Source organism: Triticum aestivum, chromosome 5D (genome assembly GCF_018294505.1).
Source record: "Triticum aestivum cultivar Chinese Spring chromosome 5D, IWGSC CS RefSeq v2.1, whole genome shotgun sequence".
Classification (NCBI taxonomy): Eukaryota; Viridiplantae; Streptophyta; class Magnoliopsida; order Poales; family Poaceae; genus Triticum; species Triticum aestivum.
In genome coordinates, this window is record NC_057808.1 from 241,582,273 (window position 1) to 241,600,528 (window position 18,256).

General features: G+C 46.5%; 1 protein-coding gene across 1 annotated transcript; it reads right to left on the minus strand.

The window, feature by feature from the left end:
* Positions 1 to 344: 344 nt before the first annotated feature.
* On the minus strand, positions 345 to 2,891 carry LOC123120421 (ADP-ribosylation factor 1). The gene is made up of 6 exons (XM_044540411.1): positions 2,584 to 2,891; positions 1,791 to 1,861; positions 1,496 to 1,615; positions 937 to 1,055; positions 767 to 848; positions 345 to 581 (listed from the first exon to the last, which is right to left on the minus strand). Exons 1-6 carry the CDS (start codon positions 2,729 to 2,731, stop codon positions 576 to 578), a joined length of 546 nt encoding a protein of 181 aa, XP_044396346.1. The 5' UTR covers positions 2,732 to 2,891; the 3' UTR covers positions 345 to 575.
* Positions 2,892 to 18,256: the final 15,365 nt, after the last annotated feature.

The following is an 18,256-nucleotide window of genomic DNA, read 5'->3' on the forward strand; positions in this document are numbered from 1 at the left end:
ATAACATTCGCAAATGCCATCCCGGAGTGAACATTTGCTGGCTAAAGGGGTCCAATAATTATGTTTAGATTTTGCTAAAAAAAAGTGTGATTATAGCTACATTTTAACCATCCAATAAAATCTAGCTATAAAACCCATAGAAACCTTACAAAATTTTATTTTATTTTTGCGAGAAAACCCCAACCAAATCTGCAAAACCAGCTTATCCAAAACGAGATTACCATAATCCTCAGATACCAACCACGTCGCAACGTTCGTTAACTAGAGACAGGGATCAATTATACACAGGAATGAGATTAATCACGCGCAGAATACATCTCGGTTCACAAAATCAGGGCAGGATCTTCATGACTCATCAGGCTCAGGAGCACCTGACATTTTCACTATAGCATAAAGGTTTTCCTCGTGTGTACATTCAATCATTGATACAACATAGTAACAGTGTGATAACTGCTCAAAGATAGAGCTTACAAAGACATGTCAACACTCTGGCAGCACTTTAACATGCCTACATATTCCAGTCATTTGTCCAGCCGCCAGTTGCTTCTGCGGCTCTGCCAATCCATTGGAAGCTTTCAGGACTGCAATCCAGTGAAGAAAATAGCACTTGTTAGTGTCATGCATCATTTATATCTGAATATCAAAGTCATAATGCAACCATGCTGAACACTGGAAAAAGTTTGTACTACTAGAACCCCAAAAAATAAACACCAGAGCGAAGTTGACCAAAAAATTGCCATTTCAGTCATGAGTGTTAGATAGAAACCTTGCTGGCTATATTGTTGGAGAGCCAGTCCAACCCTTCATACAGACCCTCCCCACTTGTGGCGCAAGCACTCTGAATATACCTGCAATAGAACGGAAAGTAACACCATGCTTATCAGAAAGCCTTAGCAAAATTATGATCTAGGTATAAAATTAGCAAGGGTCAAATACCAGTGTCGCTGACGCAGAGAGTGTAGACCAAGCTTATCTGTTATTTCAGCAGCATTCATGGCATTGGGAAGATCTTGCTTGTTAGCAAAAACAAGCAATACAGCATTGCGCAACTCATCCTAGTGACAGTTAGCAAACATTACTGAGGGAATTCGGTAAAAAAAACATTACTGTAGGAACTGACTTCACAGGTAGACATAGACAAAATTCAAAAGAATGATATACCATTGTAAGGTGAGAAAAGTATATGATAATGTAGACTTATTAGTTATTAATGGTGCAAAATCAAGTTCTCAAAATCACCATATGTAAAGCATGCAAAGTATTCTAGTTGCCGGGACACAGTATTATTGATATCCCCAAGATGTACCATGTGCAATAAGATAAGATTCTTTTTTTTAGAACAATAAGATAAGATTCTTCAGGCTGTAAAGTTTTACACATGTACTCTGAATGTAATGTTTAATACTTCTATAATACATGAGTTTCCAAAAATTAGACCGTGCATCTACAGAAGATAACACAGTCCAACATTTCAACAGGTATATATAGCACTTGCCTCATTCAGCATCCTGTGGAGCTCATCTCTTGCCTCAGCAATACGGTCTCTGTCGTTGCTGTCGACAACAAAGATAAGGCCCTGAGTGTTCTGGAAGTAGTGCCTCCACAAAGGCCTTATCTGTTTTGAAAATGGCATACATAAATCATCAGCTTTTCTTTACATAAATAGACTTTTGTCAATGAAACACTTTAGTAACTGCAAACAGGTGATTAGCATTTTATTCATGTGACGACAAAAAAGGAAATAACAGCCAAAGAGTAAACCAAGAAGAAGAAAATAGCAAAATCCTAACCTTGTCCTGGCCACCAACATCCCAAACAGTGAAGCTGATGTTCTTATACTCTACTGTCTCCACGTTGAACCCTTGTGTAAACAAAATGTCAAAACGATATCATCAGCGATATAATCCTTACTTCAGCCTCCCAACCAAAACAAGAAAAAACAATGAGTAAGCAACCACAACATTAACCTCTACTAACAGAAGTACAAACACCCTTAATTCGGCAAGTACTTCACTACTAACAGAAGTAACATCTGAAATAGAAGCCATATTGCAATAGAAGGGCCCTAACTGGATCGCTGCCAACGTTTTGGATTTGAAATGCAAATTGCTACTTTTCTCTACTTATTATTCTGGCAAACCTGAACATGTTTGACCACGGATTCCAGGACAACTTCTAATAGCAACCTAAGCTGCTGAACCTAACAAAATAGCTCTAACCGAACGAGAGTATCACAAAATCTTTGATTCAACTTACGCACCAGGCACCCACAGACAGACGAAGCAGTAGCTAAACGATAGGGGGTTCAACTGGCACAGGTACAAAATCAATTGCTCCAAGTACAGAACCCAATTGGTACCAGGCTAGCAGCACAGAAATCTAGCACACTAGATTAGACAGAAGTGAAAGAAAGCATATGGATAATTCAGGGTTCTAATTTTTCTCATGCTATACTAACGGCGGAAGCAATTCACGCGAGCCCGGCCAGCGGTTCCACCGCACATACAATTTGGGCGTGTGAGCGTGAGCGCGACAGGAAGAAACCGGAGCAGAAAATAGCAGCGCGGCGAACAGCGGCGGTACCGATGGTGGGGATGGTGGTGACGATCTCGCCGAGCTTGAGCTTGTACAGGATGGTGGTCTTCCCGGCGGCGTCGAGGCCGACCATCAGGATCCGCATCTCCTTCTTGGCGAACAGCGCCCCGAACAGCGTCCCGAACGACAGCCCCATCGATCTCCCTACCGAACTTCTCCTCCGTCGCCTCCTCCTCTGCTCTCCTCTCCTCTTCTCGCCTCGGATGGAATCGCCCAAAGCACAAGCGAGTAGAGGCAACGGAGTCGCAGAGGGAGGTGTGGATGCCTTTGGAGAAGAAGAAGAAGAAGAGGAGAGCGTGCGTCCTACGCGAGGCGGAGGGATTCGTTTTGACTGACGTCAAGTGGGCCCAGCATGTAAGCGAGATGTGAGAGGGCCCCCTCCGTGATTTTTTTTAGGGGGTTTGTGGGACCAGGTTGCCGCTGAATAAGGGCGGCGGCGGGATGGGAGCTGGGCCGTGGACTGGGCCAAAATCACGTTGTGCTTTTTGGAAAACCTTCAATTTATTCATCATCGATCATCGCAGTACAACTATCAGAAAAATATTTAAAAAAAACGAATATCAGAAATAAAAAAAACACCTTCAGATCCTTGGATCACCCAGCGATGATTTCAAGCCGTGAAGCGAACCGAAGGTGCATCGCCGGCATCGCCCTTCCCTCATCGGAGTCGGACAAAACTTATTGTAGTAGATAGTGCGGAAATCGGCGTGCTAAGGCCCCACAGGACCAACGCACCAGAACAACTACTGCTGCCGATTACAGAAAATCATAGATCGTAAGGGTTTAACCTGTAAACACACGAATTAAGAAGTTATCCACGAAGACTCGCTGAAGACCAACACCGACCAAATCCCTCGAGATCCACTAGAGACACACCTCTACACACTCTCCAATGATGCTAGACGCACCACCTGAACGGGGGTTGAGAGGAAAGGACATTATTCCTTCTCTAGGGAGTCACCGCCTCGCCTTCTCGAGTAGAACACAAACCCTAACCAAATACAAAAACCACCTAAAGACGAAGCAGGAGCCCAAATAGCAATCGTCGGTGGTTAGAGGGAAAGCAGGGATTATGCCTAATTGATGGATGTTAAACCCCCTAATCAGTGCTTCTTCTTACAATTATCATCTTGTTTAAAGTCTCCTCCAAAAATCCAACGCGAAAAATATGAGTGTATGTGGTATGCCATGAAAAAACTTCTTCCAAAAACATAGTGGGAAAATAAGGAGAAAATGAAATAGCACAATGCTTGTATTATTATTGCCCAATTGAAAATCTTCCATGAGAAACCATATAGGAAAAAACCTCATAGAGGAAGAGAGTGCAATATCAAAGATCTAAGGATCTCAAACAGGTTATCCTCGAGCGTACTCCCCCTGAACCTTGCAAATAACAAAATCATCTCATACCAATTCCATTAACATATTTCTAGAATGAAGGACTTGGTAAAGACTTTATGAACAAAACACTGAGATTATCACGTGACTTCTTTTGCAAAAATATTTAGCTCTCCGATTCTTTGCAACTTATGGGACTAAATAATTTCAGAGCAGTACACGTTCTAATATTGCTCTTTATAACATGTCTGCATCTGCCTAATACATACAACATTACCTTCATAGTAATGGTGGGGGTTCCTACCAACCGATCTCACTTGAACTTTCGAAGAAGTCACACAAATTCACATGATGCTTCATATAAATCAATGATTTTAGAATGATTAGTGAATGCAACCACTAAAGTTTGTCTTCTCAATTTCCAAGAGAAGGTTGTACCTTCATTTGAGAAGACAAAACTAGTTTGCGATATGGGATTTTTTTTTCTGGAATACGCTCGAGATCATATCATTGCATTGATAGAGAAGTCAGAAGTTACAGGGTTCCTACCCAACTACGTACACGGAGAGGCGTAGATGGGCACGATGGGAGCAGAAGAAGAGGGGGATGCTTAGCCCCAAATACACAACTTCAGATTACGGGGATGATCGCATTCAGTCCTTTCGCGCCGGCAGGAGCCGACTCGTGCACGCTGTCTTGGATGGTGGCTAGTAAGCGTGTTGAGGAGGGTTGTAGGCCATCGAAGATACATGCATTCCGGTGCTTCCAAAGGGACCATGTCGTGAGAATGGCAAGCAGGGCAAGGCCCTTGCGCAAGGCCACAGGTGATGAATCCAGCGTTGATGAAGCCACTCGAAGAACCCAATAGCACCATCCGAAGGTTGTGGTTAGACAACACCAAGATAACACATCATGCCAGATTATACGGTCAAAGACGCAACCAACCAGAAGGTGGTCCAAGGTGTCCTGATCTTAAGAGCATAAGATGCAGACGTGGTCATGAGGTAACCCATGGCGAGCAAGTCGATCTACTGTCCAACAGCGATGTTGAGCAGCCAGCCAAAGAAAAAAAAATCACGCTCAAGGGGGGCCAACTCCTCCAGATCAGCCTCCAGAAAAGGGGGCGTAGTGCTACCAAGGAAAAGCTCCTTGTAGGAGGAGGCCACGGTATAGGTACCAGAACTCGTCCATCACCATAGCCAAGAGTCGGGCAAGTCCGTAAGAGTCACCTGTTGTAGTAGTCGCCAAACGTCGATGTATTCGACAAGAGCAGCTGGCCCAAGGGCCCCGTGGATGTCCAGAATCCAACTCCGGTCAGAGAGGGCATCTCGGATAGTGCAGCAAGTTGCCATCGGTATGGGACTAAGGCCGTGAGGAAAGGAGCCTTCAGAAACAGATTGGCCGTTTAGCCAATGATCAGTCCATAACTTGCAAGTGCGACCATCACCGAGCATTCAGGCGGTTGATGCACGGAAAAAGCTGCGGACCTCCAGATCATGCAATAGCGTCAGGTAAGACCAGGGATGCGATGGATCGGTATCCTGCAGCCAGAGCCATCGGACGCAAAGTTAGACACCTATACGCTGGAGGTCTCGGACACCAAGGCCACCAAGCTCGTGAAGGAAATATGCCATAGAGGCAATAATAAAGATGTTATTTATATTTCCTTATATCATGATAAATATTTATTATTCATGCTAGAATTGTATTAACCGGAGACTTGATACATGTGTGAATACATAGACAAAACAAAGTGTGCCTAGTATGCCTCTACTTGACTAGCTCGTTAATCAAAGATGGTTAAGTTTCCTGACCATAGACATGTGTTGTCATTTGATGAACGGGATCACATCATTAGGAGAATGATGTGATGGACAAGACCCATCCGTAGCTTAGCATGTTGATCGTTCAGTTTTATTGCTATTGCTTTCTTCATAACTTATACATATTCCTTTGACTATGAGATTATGCAACTCCCGAATACCTTAGGAACACCTTGTGTGCTATCAAACATCATGTAACCGGGTGATTATAAAGATGCTCTACAGATGTCTCCGAAGGTGTTTGTTGGGTTGGCATAGATCGAGATTAGGATTTGTCACTCCGTGTATCGGAGAGGTATCTCTGGGCCCTCTCGATAATGCACATTGTTGGAAATATGCCCTAGAGGCAATAATTAAATGGTTATTATTATATTTTCTTGTTCATGATAATTGTCTATTGTTCATGCTATAATTGTGTTATCCGGAAATCGTAATACATGTGTTAACACATAGACCACAACATGTCCCTAGTGAGCCTCTAGTTGACTAGCTCGTTGATCAACAGATAGTCATGGTTTCCTGACTATGGACATTGGATGTCATTGATAACGGGATCACATCATTAGGAGAATGATGTGATGGACAAGACCCAATCCTAAGCATAGCACAAAAGATCGTGTAGTTCGTTTGCTAGAGCTTTTCCAATGTCAAGTATCATTTCCTTAGACCATGAGATCGTGCAACTCCCGGATGCCGTAGGAGTGCTTTGGGTGTACCAAACGTCACAACGTAACTGGGTGACTATAAAGGTGCACTACGGGTATCTCCGAAAGTGTCTGTTGGGTTGGCACGGATCGGGACTGGGATTTGTCACTCCGTATGACGGAGAGGTATCTCTGGGCCCACTCGGTAATGCATCATCATAATGAGCTCAATGTGACCAAGTGTCTGGTCACGGGATCATGCATTACGGTACGAGTAAAGTGACTTACCGGTAACGAGATTGAACAAGGTATTGGGATACCGACGATCGAATCTCGGGCAAGTAACGTACCGATTAACAAAGGGAATTGTATACGGGATTAATTGAATCCTCGACATCGTGGTTCATCCGATGAGATCATCGTGGAACATGTGGGAGCCAACATGGGTATCCAGATCCCGCTGTTGGTTATTGACCGGAGAGCCGTCTCGGTCATGTCTGCATGTCTCCCGAACCCGTAGGGTCTACACACTTAAGGTTCGGTGACGCTAGGGTTGTAGAGATATTAGTATGCGGAAACCCAAAAGTTGCTCGGAGTCCCGGATGAGATCCCGGACGTCACGAGGAGTTCTGGAATGGTCCGGAGGTGAAGAATTATATATAGGAAGTCCAGTTTCGGCCACCGGGAAAGTTTCGGGGGTTATCGGTATTGTACCGGGACCACCGGAAGGGTCCCGGGGGTCCACCGGGTGGGGCCACCTATCCCGGAGGGCCCCATGGGCTGAAGTGGGGAGGGGAACCAGCCACTGGTGGGCTGGTGCGCCCCCCATGGGCCTCCCCTGCGCCTAGGGTTGGAAACCCTGGGGTGGCACTTGGCTTGGGGGGCAAGCCACCCCCTTGGCCGCCGCCCCCCCCCCCCCTCAGATGGGATCTCCAGGGGGCCGGCGCCCCCCAGGGCTCCTATAAATAGGGGGGGAGGGAGGGCAGCCGCACCACAGCCCCTGGCGCCTCCCTCTCCCTCCCGTGACACCTCTCTCTCCCGCTTGTGCTTGGCGAAGCCCTGCCGGGATCCCCGCTACTTCCACCACCACGTCGTCGTGCTGCTGGATCTCCATCAACCTCTCCTTCCCCCTTGCTGGATCAAGAAGGAGGATACGTCGCTGCTCCGTACGTGTGTTGAACGCGGAGGTGCCGTCCGTTCGGCGCTCGGTCATCGGTGATTTGGATCACGACGAGTACGACTCCATCAACCCCGTTCACTAGAACGCTTCCGCTCACGATCTACAAGGGTATGTAGATGCACTCCTTCCTTCTCGTTGCTAGTAAACTCCATAGATGGATCTTGGTGATGCGTAGAAAATTTTAAAATTCTGCAACGATCCCCAACAGTGGCATCATGAGCCAGGCCTATGCGCAGTTACTATGCACGAGTAGAACACAAAGCAGTTGTGGGCGTAGATGTTGTCAATTTTTCTTGCCACTACTAGTCTTATCTTGTTTCGGCGGTATTGTGGGATGAAGCGGCCCGGACCGACCTTACACGTACGCTTACGTGAGACAGGTTCCACCGACTGACATGCACTAGTTGCATAAGGTGGCTAGCGGGTGTCTGTCTCTCCCACTTTAGTCGGAACGGATTCGACGAAAAGGGTCCTTATGAAGGGTAAATAGAAATTGGCATATCACGTTGTGGTTTTACGTAGGTAAGAAACGTTCTTGCTAGAAACCTATAGAAGCCACGTAAAAACTTGCAACAACAATTAGAGGACGTCTAACTTGTTTTTGCAGCATGTGCCTTGTGATGTGATATGGACAGAAGATGTGATGAATGATATATGTGATGTATGAGATTGATCACGTTCTTGTAATAGGAATCACGACTTGCATGTCGATGAGTATGACAACCGGCAGGAGCCATAGGAGTTGTCTTTATTTTTTGTATGACCTGCGTGTCATTGAATAACGCCATGTAAATTACTTTACTTTATTGCTAAACACGTTAGCCATAGAAGTAGAAGTAATCGTTGGCGTGACAACTTCATGAAGACACGATGATGGAGATCATGGTGTCATGCCGGTGACGAAGATGATCATGGCGCCCCGAAGATGGAGATCAAAGGAGCAAAATGATATTGGCCATATCATGTCACTATTTGATTGCATGTGATGTTTATCATGTTTTACATCTTATTTGCTCAGTACGACGGCAGTAAGTAAGATGATCCCTTATAATAATTTCAAGAAAGTGTTCCCCCTAATTGTGCACCGTTGCGAAGGTTCGTTGTTTCGAAGCACCACGTGATGATCGGGTGTGATAGATTCTAACGTTCGCATACAACGGGTGTTGACGAGCCTAGCATGTACAGACATGGCCTCGGAACACATGCAATACACTTAGGTTGACTTGACGAGCCTAGCATGTACAGACATGGCCTCGGAACACGGAAGACCGAAAGGTCGAGCATGAGTCGTATAGAAGATACGATCAACATGAAGATGTTCACCGATCTTGACTAGTCTGTCTCACGTGATGATCGGACATGGCCTAGTTGACTCGGATCATGTTTCACTTAGATGACTAGAGGGATGTCTATCTGAGTGGGAGTTCATTGAATAATTTGATTAGATGAACTTAATTATCATGAACTTAGTCTAAAATCTTTGCAATATGTCTTGTAGATCAAATGGCCCACGTTGCCCTCAACTTCAACGCGTTCCTAGAGAAAACCAAGCTGAAAGATGATGGCAGCAACTATATGGACTGGGTCCGAAACCTGAGGATCATCCTCATAGCTGCCAAGAAAGATTATGTCCTAGAAGCACCGCTAGGTGAAGCACCCATCCCAGAGAACCAAGACGTTATGAACGCTTGGCAATCACGTGCTGATGATTACTCCCTCGTTCAGTGAGGCATGCTTTACAGCTTAGAACCGGGGCTCCAAAAGCGTTTTGAGAAACATGGAGCATATGAGATGTTCGAAGAGCTGAAAATGGTTTTCCAAGCTCATGCCCGGGTAGAGAGATATGAAGTCTCCGACAAGTTCTTCAGTTGTAAAATGGAGGAAAATAGTTCTGTCAGTGAGCACATACTCAAAATGTCTGGGTTACATAACCGCTTGTCTCAGCTGGGAGTCAATCTCCCGGATGACGCGGTCATTGACAGAATCCTTCAGTCGCTTCCACCAAGCTACAAGAGCTTTGTGATGAACTTCAATATGCAGGGGATGGAAAAGACCATTCCTGAGGTATATTCAATGCTGAAATCAGCGGAGGTGGAGATCAAAAAGGAACATCAAGTGTTGATGGTGAATAAAACCACTAAGTTCAAGAAAGGCAAGGGTAAGAAGAACTTCAAGAAGGACGGCAAGGGAGTTGCCGCGCCCGGTAAGCCAGTTGCCGGGAAGAAGTCAAAGAATGGACCCAAGCCTAAGACTGAGTGCTTTTATTGCAAGGGAAGTGGTAACTGAAAGCGGAACTGGCCCAAATACTTAGCGGACAAGAAGGCCGGCAACACCAAAGGTATATGTGATATACATGTAATTGATGTGTACCTTACCAGTACTCGTAGTAGCTCCTGGGTATTTGATACCGATGCGGTTGCTCATATTTGTAACTCAAAATAGGAGCTGCGGAATAAGCGGAGACTGGCGAAGGACGAGGTGACGATGCGCGTCGGGAATGGTTCCAAGGTCGATGTGATCGCCGTCGGCACGCTGCCTCTACATTTACCTACGGGATTAGTTTTAAACCTCAATAATTGTTATTTAGTGCCAGCTTTGAGCATGAACATTGTATCAGGATCTCGTTTAATTCGAGATGGCTACTCATTTAAATCCAAGAATAATGGTTGTTCTATTTATATGAGAGATATGTTTATGGTCATGCCCCGCTGGTCAATGGTTTATTCTTAATGAATCTCGAACGTGATGTTACACATATTCATAGTGTGAATACCAAAAGATGTAAAGTTGATAACGATAGTCCCACATACTTGTGGCACTGCCGCCTTGGTCACATTGGTGTCAAACGCATGAAGAAGCTCCATGCAGATGGACTTTTGGAGTCTCTTGATTACGAATCATTTGACACGTGCGAACCATGTCTCATGGGTAAGATGACCAAGACTCCGTTCTCCGGAACAATGGAGCGAGCAACCAACTTATTGGAAATCATACATACCGATGTGTGTGGTCCAATGAGTGTTGAGGATCGCGGTGGCTATCGTTATGTTCTCACTCTCACTGATGACTTAAGTAGATATGGGTATGTCTACCTAATGAAACACAAGTCTGAGACCTTTGAAAAGTTCAAGGAATTTCGGAATGAGGTGGAGAATCAACGTGACCGAAAGATAAAGTTCTTACGATCAGATCGTGGGGGAGAATATTTAAGTCACGAATTTGGTACACACTTAAGGAAATGTGGAATAGTTTCACAACTCACGCCGCCTGGAACACCTCAGCGAAATGGTGTGTCCGAACGTCGTAATCGCACTCTATTGGATATGGTGCGATCTATGATGTCTCTTACCGATCTACCGCTCTCATTTTGGGGCTATGCTTTAGAGACTGCCGCATTCACTTTAAATAGGGCTCCGTCGAAATCCGTTGAGACGACACCGTATGAATTATGGTTTGGGAAGAAACCTAAGCTGTCATTTCTAAAAGTTTGGGGATGCGATGCTTATGTCAAGAAACTTCAACCTGAAAAGCTCGAACCCAAGTCGGAGAAATGCGTCTTCATAGGATACCCCAAGGAAACCATTGGGTATACCTTCTACCTCAGATCCGAAGGCAAGATCTTTGTTGCCAAGAACGGGTCCTTTCTGGAGAAAGAGTTTCTCTCGAAAGAAATAAGTGGGAGGAAAGTGGAACTTGATGAGGTGATGGTCACCCCTTCCGAACCGGAAAGTAGCGCAGCGCGGGAAGATGTTCCTGTGGTGCCTACACCGACTGGGGAGGAAGTTAATGATAATGATCATGAAGCTTCGGATCAAGTTACTGCTGAACTTCGTAGGTCCACAAGGACACGTTCCGCACCAGAGTGGTACGGCAACCCTGTCCTGGAAATCATGTTGTTAGACAACGGTGAACCTTCGAACTATGAAGAAGCGATGGCGGGCCCGGATTCCGACAAATGGCTAGAAGCCGTGAAATCCGAGATAGGATCCATGTATGAAAACGAAGTATGGACTTTGACTGACTTGCCCGATGATCGGCGAGCCATAGAAAATAAATGGATCTTTAAGAAGAAGACAGACGCGGATGGTAATGTGACCATCTATAAGGCTCGACTTGTCGCTAAGGGTTATCGACATGTTCAAGGGGTTGACTACGATGAGACTTTCTCACCCGTAGCGAAGCTGAAGTCCGCCCGAATCATGTTAGCAATTGTCGCATTCTATGATTATGAGATATGGCAAATGGACGTCAAAACGACATTCCTTAACGGCTTTCTTAAGGAAGAATTGTATATGATGCAGCCGGAAGGTTTTGTCGATCCTAAGAATGCTAACAAGGTATGCAAGCTCCAGCGCTCCATCTATGGGCTGGTGCAAGCATCTCGGAGTTGGAACATTCGATTTGATGAGATGATCAAAGCGTTTGGATTTACACAGACTTATGGAGAAGCCTGTGTTTACAAGAAAGTGAGTGGGAGCTCTGTAGCATTTCTCTTATTATATGTGGATGACATACTATTGATGGGAAATGATATAGAATTCTTGGAAAGTATAAAGGCCTATTTGAATAAATGTTTTTCAATGAAGGACCTTGGAGAAGCTGCTTATATATTAGGCATCAAGATCTATAGAGATAGATCAAGACGCCTCATTGGTCTTTCACAGAGTACGTACCTTGACAAGATATTGAAGAAGTTCAATATGGATCAGTCCAAGAAGGGGTTCTTGCCTGTATTGCAAGGTGTGCAATTGAGCACGGCTCAATGCCCGACCACGGCAGAAGATAGAGAAAAGATGAGTGTCATCCCCTATGCCTCGGCCATAGGGTCTATTATGTATGCCATGCTGTGTACCAGACCTGATGTAAACCTTGCCGTACGTTTGGTAGGAAGGTACCAAAGTAATCCCAGCATGGAACACTGGACAGCAGTCAAGAATATCCTGAAGTACCTGAAAAGGACTAAGGATATGTTTCTCGTTTATGGAGGTGACGAAGAGCTCGTCGTAAAGGGTTACGTCGACGCTAGCTTCGACACAGATCTGGATGACTCGAAGTCACAAACCGGATACGTGTATATTTTGAATGGAGGGGCAGTAAGCTGGTGCAGTTGCAAGCAAAGCGTCGTGGCGGGATCTACATGTAAAGCGGAGTACATGGCGGCCTCAGAGGCAGCACAAGAAGCAATCTGGATGAAGGAGTTCATTACCGACCTAGGGGTGATTCCCAATGCGTCGGACCCGATGACTCTCTTCTGTGACAACACTGGAGCTATTGCCCTTGCCAAGGAGCCCAGGTTTCACAGGAAGACCAGGCATATCAAGCGTCGCTTCAACTCCATTCGCGAAAGTGTTCAAACGGAGACATAGATATTTGTAAAGTACATACGGACCTGAATGTAGCAGATCCGTTGACTAAACCTCTCCCTAGAGCAAAACATGATCAACACCAGAACTCTATGGGTGTTCGATTCATCACAATGTAACTAGATTATTGACTCTAGTGCAAGTGGGAGACCGTTGGAAATATGCCCTAGAGGCAATAATAAAATGGTTATTATTATATTTCCTTGTTCATGATAATTGTCTATTGTTCATGCTATAATTGTGTTATCCAGAAATCGTAATACATGTGTGAACACATAGACCACAACATGTCCCTAGTGAGCCTCTAGTTGACTAGCTCGTTGATCAACAGATAGTCATGGTTTCCTGACTATGGACATTGGATGTCATTGATAACGGGATCACATCATTAGGAGAATGATGTGATGGACAAGACCCAATCCTAAGCATAGCATAAAAGATCGTGTAGTTCGTTTGCTAGAGCTTTTCCAATGTCAAGTATCATTTCCTTAGACCATGAGATCGTGCAACTCCCGGATGCCGTAGGAGTGCTTTGGGTGTACCAAACGTCACAACGTAACTGGGTGACTATAAAGGTGCACTACGGGTATCTCCGAAAGTGTCTGTTGGGTTGGCACGGATCGAGACTGGGATTTGTCACTCCGTATGACGGAGAGGTATCTCTGGGCCCACTCGGTAATGCATCATCATAATGAGCTCAATGTGACCAAGTGTCTGGTCACGGGATCATGCATTACGGTACGAGTAATGTGACTTGCCGGTAACGAGATTGAACAAGGTATTGGGATACCGACGATCGAATCTCGGGCAAGTAACGTACCGATTGACAAAGGGAATTGTATACGGGATTGATTGAATCCTCGACATCGTGGTTCATCCGATGAGATCATCGTGGAACATGTGGGAGCCAACATGGGTATCCAGATCCCGCTGTTGGTTATTGACCGGAGAGCCGTCTCGGTCATGTCTGCATGTCTCCCGAACCCGTAGGGTCTACACACTTAAGGTTCGGTGACGCTAGGGTTGTAGAGATATTAGTATGCGGAAACCCAAAAGTTGTTCGGAGTCCCGGATGAGATCCCGGACATCACGAGGAGTTCCGGAATGGTCCGGAGGTGAAGAATTATATATAGGAAGTCCAGTTTCGGCCACCGGGAAAGTTTCGGGGGTTATCGGTATTGTACCGGGACCACCGGAAGGGTCCCGGGGGTCCACCGGGTGGGGCCACCTATCCCGGAGGGCCCCATGGGCTGAAGTGGGGAGGGGAACCAGCCACTGGTGGGCTGGTGCGCCCCCCATGGGCCTCCCCTGCGCCTAGGGTTGGAAACCCTGGGGTGGCACTTGGCTTGGGGGGCAAGCCACCCCCTTGGCCGCCGCCCCCCCTCAGATGGGATCTCCAGGGAGCCGGCGCCCCCCAGGGCTCCTATAAATAGTGGGGGGAGGGAGGGAGGGCAGCCGCACCACAGCCCCTGGCGCCTCCCTCTCCCTCCCGTGACACCTCTCTCTCCCGCTTGTGCTTGGCGAAGCCCTGCCGGGATCCCCGCTACTTCCACCACCACGCCGTCGTGCTGTTGGATATCCATCAACCTCTCCTTCCCACTTTCTGGATCAAGAAGGAGGAGACGTCGCTGCTCCGTACGTGTGTTGAACGCGGAGGTGCCGTCCGTTCGGCGCTCGGTCATCGGTGATTTGGATCACGACGAGTACGACTCCATCAACCCCGTTCACTAGAACGCTTCCGCTCACGATCTACAAGGGTATGTAGATGCACTCCTTCCTTCTCGTTGCTAGTAAACTCCATAGATGGATCTTGGTGATGCGTAGAATATTTTAAAATTCTGCAACGATCCCCAACACACATCACTATAAGCCTTGCAAGCAATGTGACTAATGAGTTAGTTGCGGGATGATGCATTACAGAACGAGTAAAGAGACTTGTCGGTAACGAGATTGAACTAGGTATGATGATACCGACGATCGAATCTCGGGCAAGTAACATACCGATGACAAAGGGAATGATGCATGTTGCTATGCGGTCTGACCGATAAAGATCTTCGTAGAATATGTAGGAGCCAATATGAGCATCCAAGTTCCGCTATTGGTTATTGACTAGAGATGTGTCTCGTTCATGTCTACATAGTTCTCGAACCCGTAGGGTCCGCACGCTTAACGTTCGATGACGATTTGTATTATGAGTTATGTGTTTTGGTGACCAAAGTTTGTTCGGAATCCCAGATGAGATCACGGACATGACGAGGAGTCTCAAAATGGTCGAGAGGTAAAGATTCATAAGTTGGAAGGTTATATACGGACACTGGAATGGTTTTGAAGAATATCGGGGATTTTTTGGAGTACCGGGAGGTTACCGGAACCCCCCGGGAAAGTTAATGGGCCTCATGGGCCATAGTGGAGAGAAGGAGGAAGGATACAAGAGGTGGCGCACGCCTCCCCCCTGCCCAATCCGAATTGGACAAGGGGTGGGGGCGCCCCCCCTTTCCTTCTCCCTCTCCCCCCTTTCCCCTTTCCCCTTTCTGTTGGAAGGAAGGGGGCGAATCCTACTAGGAGTGGAGTCCTAGTAGGACTCCCCCCCTTGGCGTGCCTCCTCCTGGCCGCCGGCCTCCTCCTCCCCTCCTTTATATACGGGGGCGGGGGGCACCCCAAAGGCACATCAATTGTTCTCTTAGACGTGTGCGGTGCCCCCCACCACAGTTTACTCCTCCGGTCATAGCGTCGTAGTGCTTAGGCGAAGCCCTGCGCGGATCACATCACCAACACCATCACCACGCCGTCGTTCTGACGGAACTCTCCCTCGATCCTCTGCTGGATCAAGAGTTCGAGGGACGTCATCGAGCTGAACGTGTGCTGAACACGAAGGTGTCATATGTTCGGTACTTGGATCGGTTGGATCGTGAAGACGCTCGACTACATCAACCGCGTTAACCTAACGCTTCCGCTTTCGGTCTATGAGGGTACGTGGACACACTCTCCCCCTCTCGTTGCTATGCATCTCCTAGATAGATCTTGCGTGAGCGTAGGAATTTTTTTGAAATTGCATGCTACGTTTCCCAACAGCTCAAGAGGGCGGCAAACCTCGGGCCAATTTACTAGGCAGGCGCCGCTCTGACGTCCCTATGACCATGCCACAGGAAGTCACGTATAACCTGGCGAACCTTCTTGAGGATGGGAGGTGAGATGGCCATGGCAAGAAGAATGTGGACAGGCATGGTGGAAAGCACATGCCAGACATGCGCTAGCCACTCACCATAGGAGAACAAGGATGCCTTCCAAGTCACCAATTTCTTGATAAGCTTGTCAGCAAGCGGAGGCAGCTACGATGAGGGAACCTTGTGGATAAAGAGCAAAAGTTCAAGGTATTACACTGGGAAGGTTGTGACAGGGTAAGAAAGGGCCGTCGCAATGCCTTCGGAGACCACTTGCGAGCATTGGATTGGCGTAGCCGAGCATTTATTATAGTTGATGCACAAACCGGATGTCATACCAAAGGTGTTGAGTAGTGCACGAGCTGCCTGCAACTCGTCGATGTCAGGGTGGCAGAAGATGACCACATCCTCGGTGAAAAGAGAGATGTTGGACGCTACGTGATGAGGGGTAAGGCGCCGGAGAACTCCAATCTGAATAGTGTGTTGGAGAAGAGAGTTGAGCGCATTGATGACTATGGTGAAGAATATCGGCGATAAGGGACTACCCTAGTGGAGACCACACACATGCGGGATTGGTGGCCCAACAGTACCATTCATCAAGACCCAAGTAGAGGCGGTGGAGATGAGGATGGAGGTCCACTCGCGCCAACGAGGCCCAAAACCAAGGTGCTTGAGAACCTCGAGGAGAAATGGCCAAGATACCGAATCAAATGCTCGCGCGATGTCAAGCTTGAGAAGCACCCGCACTAACCAGTGGTTGTGTAGTTGCCTCACTGTTTGTTACACTAGCATGAAGTTGTCATGGACGCAGCGCCCACCAATGATATGGGATTATGGGGATCTGATATATAGCCAGCATCAGGATATCCAACCAAGATCATATCTTGATTTTTCACATTGATAGAGGCAAAGGTGTCCCGTCTTTCGATGAGATGGTGATACGTCTCCAACGTATCTATAATTTTTGATTGTTCCATGCTATTATATTATCTGTTTTGGATGTTTAATGGGCTTTATTATACACTTTTATATTATTTTTGGGACTAACCTACTAACCCAAGGCCCAGTGCAAATTGCTGTTTTTTTGCCTATTTCAGTGTTTCGCAGAAAAGGAATATCAAACGGAGTCCAAACGAAATGAAACCTTCGGGAGAATGATTTTTGGAACAAACGTGATCGAGAGGACTTGGAGTGGACGTCAAGAAATCAACGAGGAGGCCACGAGGCAGGGAGGCGCGCCTGCCCCCCCTGGGCGTGCGCCCCACCCTCGTGGGCCCCTCGTAGCTCCACCGACCTACTTCTTCCTCCTATATATACCCATATACCCCGAAACCAACCAGGAGCACCACAAAACCCTATTTCCACCGCCGCAACCTTCTGTACCCGTGAGATCCCATCTTGGGGCCTTTTCCGGCGATCTGCCGGAGGGGGATTCGATCACGGAGGGCTTCTACATCAACACCATAGTCTCTCCGATGATGTGTGAGTAGTTTACCACAGACCTTCGGGTCCATAGTTATTAGCTAGATGACTTCTTCTCTCTCTTTGGATCTCAATACAAAGTTCTCCTCGATCTTCTTGGAGATCTATTCGATGTAACTCTTTTTGCGGTGTGTTTGTCGAGATCCAATGAATTGTGGGTTTATGATCAAGATTATCTATGAATAATATTTGAATCTCCTCTGAATTCTTTTATGTATGATGTGTTATCTTTGCAAGTCTCTTTGAATTATCAGTTTGGTTTGGCCTACTAGATTGATCTTTCTTGCAATGGGAGAAGTGCTTAGCTTTGGGTTCAATCTTGCGTTGCTCGATCCCAGTGACAGAAGGGGAAACGACACGTATTATATTGTTGCCATCGAGGATAAAAAGATGGGGTTTATATCATATTGCTTGAGTTTATCCCTCTACATCATGTCATCTTGCCTAATGTGTTACTCTGTTCTTATGAACTTAATACTCTAGATGCATGCTGGATAGCGGTCGATGTGTGGAGTAATAGTAGTAGATGCAGAATCGTTTCGGTCTACTTGTCGCGGACGTGATGCCTATATACATGATCATGCCTAGATATTCTCATAATTATGCACTTTTCTATCAATTGCTCGACAGTAATTTGTTCACCCACCGTAATGCTTATGCTATCTTGAGA

Bases quoted from the DNA above. Each gene is read 5' to 3' on its own strand.
- LOC123120421 (XM_044540411.1), bottom strand. From the start codon at position 2,731: ATGGGGCTGTCGTTCGGGACGCTGTTCGGGGCGCTGTTCGCCAAGAAG. The intron at 1,862-2,583 runs GTACCGCCGCTG...TGTTTACACAAG, and splicing joins CACCACCATCCCCACCATCG to GGTTCAACGTGGAGACAGTA. The intron at 1,616-1,790 runs GTTAGGATTTTG...TTTTCAAAACAG, and splicing joins ATGTTGGTGGCCAGGACAAG to ATAAGGCCTTTGTGGAGGCA.